The sequence below is a fragment of the Thunnus thynnus genome, chromosome 14, assembly GCF_963924715.1.
Source record: "Thunnus thynnus chromosome 14, fThuThy2.1, whole genome shotgun sequence".
Lineage (NCBI taxonomy): Eukaryota > Metazoa > Chordata > Actinopteri > Scombriformes > Scombridae > Thunnus > Thunnus thynnus.
The window spans coordinates 19,442,347-19,451,810 of NC_089530.1; the positions used below are offsets into that span (position 1 = coordinate 19,442,347).

Below are 9,464 nucleotides of genomic sequence, written 5' to 3' on the forward strand. Positions count from 1 at the left end.
AAAAAAAAAAAAAGGCAGGACTCCTCCCAGACAGATTTTTTTGTGCATCTACCTCCCCCTGGGTTCTTGAAAAGGCATCCGAATTTTAAAATCCGAGAGAAATTCACTGGATTGAATTTGTTTTTGTGGGATTTATGGAGTGCACAAAGTTTATGTCTCACTTGGGGGGAATCTGTTCAGGGATTATAGCCAATTATAGGCAACCAAATCAGTTATTATGAGCTGAAAATGATATTACAAGTCAAATACAAAGGCAGTCTCGACCTGAGTATGAATGAATATCTATATACCTCTTTTCCTGGCAGGTTTATAGTTCATAATAAAATACCACGCAACCAATTCATTGGTTTACAGAGGAAACACTATACATCCTGGGAGTGGGTTAAGGGAAGCAATACAGGAAAAGGGAAACCAAAACAAATGTGGAGAAAAGCTTCATTAAGAGACCCAGAACAGGGCAACAGTCCAAAAAACAAAAAGATGGAGTAAACTGTATGTGTTGATGCAGGAAAAAGTAATATCTAACCAGGAGGTGCAATAAAGGTCACTGAACTCAGTAATGTGTACAATAGAAAGTTTGCAAGTCCCTATAGAAATATAATTCTGACAGATGTCAGGGGTTATTCTCATGCTGTGGCCAGGAAGTGATTAATGACGGCTTCCAATGATATATGGCCATGTTAAATGCAGTTTTCCAGTTTTTGTGTTGTTAATTCTCCACATTTTGTATTTAATCAGCGTCTAATATTTTGCTTTGCTGTATCTGTGATCTGTCCTCCATCACCTGTACCTGCCAGGTCAGTCATTACAGATGTTTTACCATCATCATCATTATTCTTTAGTTGGCAGCTGGAGTTTTCATTACAAAGCAAACAGTAATGCATAGTGCAGCACTACCACAGATTTCTCCCAGTCCACTTCCTGCTCATTTGGAATGAAAACCTCCATCACTCTGAAATCTGGGGTGGAAATTACCATGTACCTGACTTTGTTTTTAGGGAAATAGATAGACCGTATTACTTAAAACTGTCTTCACCTACACTTACAAGTAAACTGAAGTTGAAAAGCTCCAAAGCTACAACTGAGAGCAGTCTGATCAAGTCACATCACCGTTGCACTGCAGAGATTAAATATGTGTGTTTACATTAATATCAGTTAAATTATAAACACTTCCAAATGAGACATAAGCTGCTCCATTAATGGATCAAGGTGCTGTACATAGCTTCACTGGTGTACAGAAACTGTGCTGCAACAGGCAGAGGTGATGATAATGGGCGATCTAATTTCAATGGACATGACATCTTATTTTCATTTCATTGCTAATGCAAGACACTATAATAGCCACTGTGCACATGACTAGCCATTTAGCAAATGGGCCTGAATTAAATGTAACACAAACATGAATATTAAGTTGTCCTGGAGAGAAATGGCCCTCTGTAAAAGGCTTGTGCAGTAAAAAGTAAAGGCTACCACCTAGTGGTCATGTAAATAATAAAATAAGAGACAACCTCTGACTTGTTGGTTTATAGAAATTACACAGAAACAAAGAAATTTTATGTCACTGCAAGATTTTTCATAAATTCAGTTTACTCATGTGTATTGCCAAAAACAATTTGAAATTCACTTTTTGATTAATATTTTTAATGCAAAATAATGCAAAATAAATTCAGTGTAGTCTTGTACAATATAAATCTCTTAAAAGAAAAATACAATTAGGCCATCTTACCACTGCTAATAATAATAAAAATAATAATAATAATAATGCCAATTTAAGGGAAAAATAAAATAAACAGTAAAAACAAGTCATGTCAAGTCAGAGTAGAGAAAGTGCTTCAAGCGTAAAAAAAAACCACCTTGACTAGAACCAGTGCGGATGAGGAGTTGCAACAGTGCGGTCATATTTTGAGGTGTTCAGGGATGCATCGTTGTTGCGGAAACTTCACTCTCATTCACATTGCATACCTCTGAGTCCATTCTCTGGCAACTTTGTTGTATCTAAAAGGGAAAAGAAAATCAAAGTGGGTTTTTTAAAGAAGAGCTGACTGAAGTTTTTCCATATCCAAAATTCTTTGGCTTTCATACTTACTTTTGTCTGTCTGATTTGTATATGTGTGCAATGTCTGGGACAAGCGGATCATCTGGATTTGGGTCACATAGCAAAGAGCATATGGATAATAAAACTGGAAAAAAAGACCAAAAATCAGTATGTACACCACAAATACATGTATGACTTATATTCAGGTTTCAGTTAAATGAAAAATTAAAAAAAATTTAAACTCCTTCTCCATATGTGTATGTAAATACAAATAGGCAAACTTTGATTTCAAGAATTGAGATTTGGTGACAGCACGGTGGATTGCCTCACTAAATGGGCATTGCTGCCTCTTTATGTTTAGTATAATGCAATGTGCCCGCCTTTGGTGTTCCCTCCCCATGTTGTGTTTTGGCCCAAGATCCTAATCTTACCATAAACACATCTAATTACATCATCGTTCTGGTTTGTACCTGAGTTAATCGTAAGTACACATCAGAACTTAAGCACTGTTGCTGTAATGTACTTTGGTATACTATGCAGGCAAAATGAAGAAATTGGTTACCTTTTGATACAGTAAGGGCAGGCGACCACTGTGACCTCAAGATGTCAAGGCAGATGCTACCATTGCTGTTTATGTTTGGGTGATAGATTTTGGTTGTAAAGGCAACCTATGGAAATAACAAACAAGGCAGAAATAGGAAACAAGTAAAGAATTTAGTAAATAACATCATTTATTGAAGAAAATACCACTGATATTTTGAGCTAAAAATGATTTTCATTATTAATTGTTTGGTCAATTAAATGTCAGAAAATAGTTTTTCTTTTAAAATGCCATTTATAAGTTCAATGTAAGCTGGAAACAGAATATTTTTAGCATTTTTTCTTGAAAAATTACTAACAATTAATCAAGTATCAGAATAGCTATTGATTTATTTTCCGTCAATCGGCTAATCAATCGGCTCTACTTTGAGCTAATTGCCTAATCTCTAAGATAAATAAACATACCTTTGGTGGTTTAAAGGGGTAGTCAGTGGGGAAATGGACAGAAAGGAAGAACACTCCTCCATGATATGGGCTGTCATTCTGAAACGGGAAGTAAAATGATTGTTAAATTAGGCCTATTAGTGTATCCCTGTAGGATCAAATACTTTTGCAGCAAGAAAGAGAGCATGCATTTAGATTATTATTTGCCTTTCATTTAAAGTACAACAAAGGAGATGAATGGATAATTGAGACATGGCGGCATCGTGGATGTATTACGAGAACTGGATGCAGCGTAGGAGGCGGGGCCCTGTTCATTCCTATGAAAGTTGCTCAGCATGAAGCCAAAACAGCCACTTCCCACTGTAAAGAAATTATGAAAACATACTGTGCACGCTCTATGGGCCCCAATGCGCCTATAGAGCGTGCTCATTAGAGACTTCCGCCGGCTGAGATGGCTAACTTCCAGTTTAACCCTCCAGCTAACTTGAATGGGGATAAAACAGTTCAGTCATGTGGCTCTTCTAGACTTTTGAAATGTGATCAGACCGAATGGATCAAATTCTGAGAGTGAAATGAGTCATTTCGCGTGAGTTGTGGCGCTCAAAAAAAATGATCCAACGTTTTATAGCTACTCCTTTTCCCATGATTGAGTGTGGGAAAAGTGCTTTTTGGGCCCCTGTTGGACCCAGAAATTGTTAATCCACTAACTGTGGACTAAGACTGACTAAGTCAAATTGGTTTCAAAGCCCAGCACTGTTCCTGGGGGGTTGTGCGGTATTTTCCTTTTTCCTATTGTCTCAATAATGCCATGGGCTTCCGTATGTATGTGGGAGAGAGAGTACCAGTCTGTGCTCTCCGTACAGAATAGAAAGGGCTGTAAAGTCAACGTAAACACTATTGTCTAGAGATCCAGAAGCAGCTTGGTTTTAAAAAAAAAAAATCCAGGAAACAAATCCAGAAAAAGCTCACCGGTCCCGTGATGGTTGCTTGCCAGTGAAACACTAAAGGTGACAAAGATAAAGAAACAACATGTGAGAAGATCATCAAGACTTCATACCCACAATACGTGTTGTACAGTCCTCAAATCATAACAAAATTCACAACAAGAATGGCAGATTACAGGATTAAATATGAAGAAAATGACATGTCATCCTCATACTTACTGTCCTCCCCTACAGGTCCAGCTGAACATGAAGCAGGAGGATCCCTCTGTAAGTCATTCAACTCCTGGGACAAAAAACGAAAACAAAACAAAAATAATTTAACAGTTTGAAAGATTAATCTTCACTGTAGCAACGTACATCGTTTAAAAAGGCAGAAGACTTGATTGGCTTTTAAACTGTAGACTAACGTAAACTAACGACTAAATTCGGGACACGAAAAGCAGCTAAAAACACAACTTGAAGTGTCTTCACACTGCGCTTTTGCTAACTATCGTTAGGCCAACTTAAGCTATCAGCTAAGTTAGCTAACGTCAATTTAAGTTTAACTATAGCTACTTAACCGTCCTCTGTGTAATGTCATGTCGTGAAAAACGGACTTGTTGGTCTTGTCAATTCATTTCCATTGATTAGAACATTTACAATAAGGTTGACATACACTATCTACAATAATCAACCCGGTTGGGTTAGCAAACAGACCGCTAACATTAGATGAATGACTGGCAATAGCTACGTTTCCGTAACGTTATCGCTCCAACCTTTTCAATAGCGTAACGCTACATCAGATAAATGAAGAAAAGACGAACACGCTTACCTTCTGTATTCTTTTTAAAGCCATGGCAAATCTTTCAGATGGGTTATGAGAAGCTACGGTGTTAACTTTGACAGCTGTCAGCTACAAATACGCTCACTTTATGCCGACTCGGTGCTGTTTGTTTTGACAAACTGGTTATTTCTTTTGTTTCCGCGTTTTTGTTCGACGACGAAGAATAGAGAGGTGCATTCTGGGAGTTTGAGTTTTCAGTCAAGCCACTTAAAGGGACCGTTCACCGAAAAATACGGACACAGTTAAATCCATGAAACCACTCGAGCTCGGTAGACTTAGTAAATATAGAGGATAAGACCGGGTAAGGGCAGGCCACAAAAAGAAAATTAAGACTGATATGGCGCTATATTTTATACCATCCAAATACTCTGATTACTTCAAAAAGCTTCAAAAAGTGTGTGGATATGTCTATGCCTTTCATTGTAAATCTAGAGGCCATAACCTTGGCCTAGGTTGAATATGGGCTCATCTTTGGCCTCTTTTCATTCCATTTAAAACACTAGAGACAGTGACATTCTGTCTTATGTATTGCCCTAAAATCACTGTAATGACTCATGTTTGACCTTTGAAGAGCATATTACTTGATTTGGACAGACCAGACAATTATGTACGTTTCACTAATGAGATGTTGATATCTTGGGACTCTGGTGATTAAAGCTATGTAGTAAAATATTGAATTACTTGACCAAGCACTACTTAGAGGAAAAGGTTCTCGCTGGTGAATAATGGCTGTCCTTTTGTATACAGGGGATGACATCACCATGAGCATAAAATATTGGTACATAAAAACAAGGTGAGGCAAGTTTATTTGTATTGCACTTCTTCTTCTTCAGAGGCAGAAACAGCATTTACAAATAGAACTGGATGGGTGCTACTGAAATACAATTAAATTAATTGAACAAAAATACACAAAAAATATTGAGTTAAAAGAAGAAATAAAAGTTATAGTACATTAATAGTACAGAGCAGTAATAAATACCCTTAATATAGAGAATATAATTAATCAAAGGCACATCAGAACAAGGAAGTCTTTAATTTAGATTTGAAATTGGCTAAAGTCATCAGGAAGCTGGTTCATTCTGTGTGCAGGATAGTAGCTAAATCCAACATGGTATTTGGTTTTGACTCGAGGCACTGTTCCTGAACATCTAAGTGGCCTATTAGGTTTATATTTTTCAAGCATAGAAATGTATTTTGGCCCTGAGTCATTGCGTCATTCATAAACAACACCAGCACTTTATAATCTGCTCTTTAACTACCTGGAAGCCAGTGTAAATATGTAAGAATGAGAGTAAGTGCTCAGGTGTCCTGCTTCTTGTTAGAGCTTTCAGAACAGGACTCTGAATGGGTCTGCAGGGGTCTGTGGGGAAAACCAGACAAGGGACTGTTGCACAAAGCCATCTTGATGAAATGAAGGCATGAATGAGTTTCTTTTAATCTTCTATGGACATAAGAGTTGTAATTCTTGCTACTGTATTTGCAGATGTGGCTCGTGATGTGGCTGCTAAAGCTAAGCTCTGAGTCCACATTATAAGACCAACATTTCTAACTTGGACTAGTCTTCAAAGACCTGGAATCAAAGTGAGCAATAACTTTGAGTCTTTTGTACACATTGCCAAATACATTTATCTCGGTCTAGTCTTTATTTATCCAAAGGAAATTTCATGGCATCCAGTTGCATCCATATAATGAGTTTAGAGTAATTTGCAGGATTTGGCCTAGAAAGAGCATGTACAGGGTTGAATTATAAAGGTCCAAGAATCAAACTGAGGAACTGAGGACTCTGCATGTTGTAGGCTGAGACCTAAACCAACTGAGGACTTTAGCAGACACCCATACCAAGTTTTCCTGTTTATAAAGTATGTATCAAAGGCTGCATTAGATTCCAGCAGTGCAGCCTGATATTTTTCCTGAATTATTATTCAGACTAATATCATTTGGTGCCTCTACAAGTGTAGTCTCGAGCCAGTAAAACCAGAATAGAGAAATTCAAAAACACAATGTACATTTAAGAAGTACTTGAACTAAATAAAAGTAACTTTAGTAACTTTATAAATAAGTTCCCAGCTTTGAGATAGGTGTATATGGAAGCATCCAGGCTTCCTGATAGGAGTGAGCCATTGCAGCACAACCAGTTTTTAAAAAGCTATACACACAAACAGATTATTATTAAAACATTAGAAAAAGATTAGATTAGATTAGATTAGATTCAACTTTATTGTCATTGCAAAGAGTACAACTACTGAGGCAACGAAATGCAGTTTAGCATCTAACCAGAAGTGCAAAAGAAGCAGTAAAGTGCAGTGCAGTGTATTGAACAGACAGTATGTATAATATATAAATAGAATGAACAGTGGAGGTAGGTATGAATATGCTAAGATATATACAGTGTGAACACTAGTGACAGTGAACAGTATGAAATGTAAACGCTAGGAAATGCAGAGTAAACAGCTCGAGGGATGATAAGAATATGATGTACACACTGTAAATCAGATATAAACACTATTGACAGTAGTATAAATATGAATACACTATAGGAGATATGACCAGTATAGACAGTGGTATAAGTGTGGTATAAATAATGAATAGATATGAATACACTATAGGTCTCTTATAAGCAGTATAAATATGAATATGAATAAATATGAATGGGTTAGATATTAGCAGTATAGACAGGATATATAGTAATAGTAAATATTGGTAAGTAGTAGATAAGTGGCTCAGTCTTGAAGGAAGGTGTGTGGGGGTTGGAGATAAGGATAAAAATGCTCAAAATGTACACACATCAGCTGATTCAGTATCTTCAAAGGCTGGAACATCTATTGCTGTTTGGCTTAGTAAACTATTATCTTTTCAAAGTTGTTATAGCAGCAAATCCATGATAGGCATATATAATTGAAATTCTTTTTATTATTATTATTATTATTCTATTTAATTTTCATCACACACACATAAAAATAACATCTACAATCAGACTTATAAACATGCACACCCCACATTCAAAAACAGATGCTCACAAGGAAACTGATTGGACTGAATGTTCAGGTCCACCTTGCACAGAGCTTAACTCCTGAGAGAGCAAAGGGGAAATCCCTTTGGACAGGAGATAAGCATACAGACACATAGAGTACAGTACATTGTGAGAAGGGACACATCTGTCATCTTTCATGCCTGGACTGCTGCATTCCTTGAAACCACAGATTGCAGCAAATTAAGAGATTTTATGTTTATTAACTATATATTGGTATTATATCTTCAGCACTGGGTGCATTGAATCACAACAACTCATAGCTAATTCTTAACATTTTCTCAGTATACATTTGCAATCAGTGTCTGACTCAGTTTCAAAGACATTGCTTTAAAATAGGGCTGACTTTCAGTGAAATACTTTATCTTAAGGTGAAAAACTAAATTTCAGCTCCCACAACTATTAATTTTAATGAAATTAATGCTAATCTGGCTTCTTTGGGATTCAAATTCTGCTGAAGTATTGCAAAGAAAATTGCGTTCCCCTCCTTCATTTTTCATCTACATGCATTTCATTATTTGGAGGAAGACAGTTAATTAAAAATAGTTGATTAGGTACAATAACTGTGCATCAGTATTTATGTTCATTGTCATGTTCTAATTATTTTTAGTTAAAACTGAAATCCTGTTGCTTAAGTAAAAAAAAAAAAAAAACATGATGGCAAAACACAAAGCCTCAATGAATTACAGCACATGTAAACTACATCACTCAGAGAAAAAAGACTGCTCTAATGACAGTGATCTCATACACTGACTACGTGTGACATGCAGTTTTTAAACCAGATGCACATATAGTTATCAGTTCCAGCTTGGTGTGAGTGCTCTGCCTGCAAAAGTTGGCAACTCACTGACTGTGACTGGAGCACCAGGATTGCGTCCACTGATACACCATCAGAAGAGTTTTGGCTCACCTGGGAGTGGTTCGCCCTTGAGTGTAAGTAATCTATCAAATTTTATATTGGCGTTCATTCTATTTTAAGGGCAGTGATAGAAGACATATTCAGACCCTTCAGTAAAAGAGACAACCATGTAAAAAAAAACTCCATTACAGGTAAGAGTTCTGCATTCAAAGTATTATATACCACTGCATCATTAATACTGATACATTAATATGTAAGAAGCACTTTATTTTTCTAGGTGTGGTGGACCTAATTCTTCCGATTTTATATAGGCCTACTGATGGATGGTTTAATTCACTGCATGACGGGCATTTACTGCAATGCATCACATTTTGTAGGTTTTTTTCCCCCTGAAATGGACTGAAGTAGAAGTATAAAGTAGCATAAGATTGAAATGCTCAAGTAAAGTACAAGTACCTCAGAATTGTTCTATAGTAGCCCACTTTCCACCTCTGTTTAAGGAAGAATTTATCAGATTCACGGTCAGCTACGTTGACAGCACTGTCTGATATAGGGAACATATTCAAGACAGTTTCCTATCCAGCCTCAGAAAAATGGAAAATGAAAAACTGACAGCCTATTGACCTTTGATTAAGATTGAAATTGTTAAAATATTAATACACTGCGAGTCTACTCTATCTTGAACCTAGCTCTCAGAACCAGCACAGCACTGCACAATATGAGCTAGGGGGGGAAATAGCTGTATGTCTCCTAAACGGGTTGTAATTTATTCCTTACACGCGATTGGTCAT

At 36.7% G+C, this 9,464-nt stretch overlaps 1 protein-coding gene across 1 annotated transcript; it reads right to left on the bottom strand.

The window, feature by feature from the left end:
- Positions 1-1,624: 1,624 nt before the first annotated feature.
- Positions 1,625-4,956, bottom strand: LOC137197196 (ubiquitin-conjugating enzyme E2 D4-like). Its single transcript, XM_067610431.1, has 7 exons — positions 4,775-4,956; positions 4,183-4,246; positions 3,989-4,020; positions 3,041-3,118; positions 2,598-2,703; positions 2,087-2,180; positions 1,625-1,995 (listed from the first exon to the last, which is right to left on the bottom strand). Exons 1-7 carry the CDS (start codon positions 4,796-4,798, stop codon positions 1,950-1,952), a joined length of 444 nt encoding a protein of 147 aa, XP_067466532.1. The 5' UTR covers positions 4,799-4,956; the 3' UTR covers positions 1,625-1,949.
- Between the last annotated feature and the right edge of the window lie 4,508 nt (positions 4,957-9,464).

What these genes read in the sequence shown, in the direction of transcription:
- LOC137197196 (XM_067610431.1), bottom strand. Translation starts at nt 4,798, where the DNA reads ATGGCTTTAAAAAGAATACAGAAG. An exon ending in TGGACCTGTAGGGGAGGACA is followed by an intron (nt 4,021 to 4,182) that starts GTAAGTATGAGG and finishes TGTCACCTTTAG; the next exon opens with TGTTTCACTGGCAAGCAACC. An exon ending in ACCCCTTTAAACCACCAAAG is followed by an intron (nt 2,704 to 3,040) that starts GTATGTTTATTT and finishes TTATTTCCATAG; the next exon opens with GTTGCCTTTACAACCAAAAT.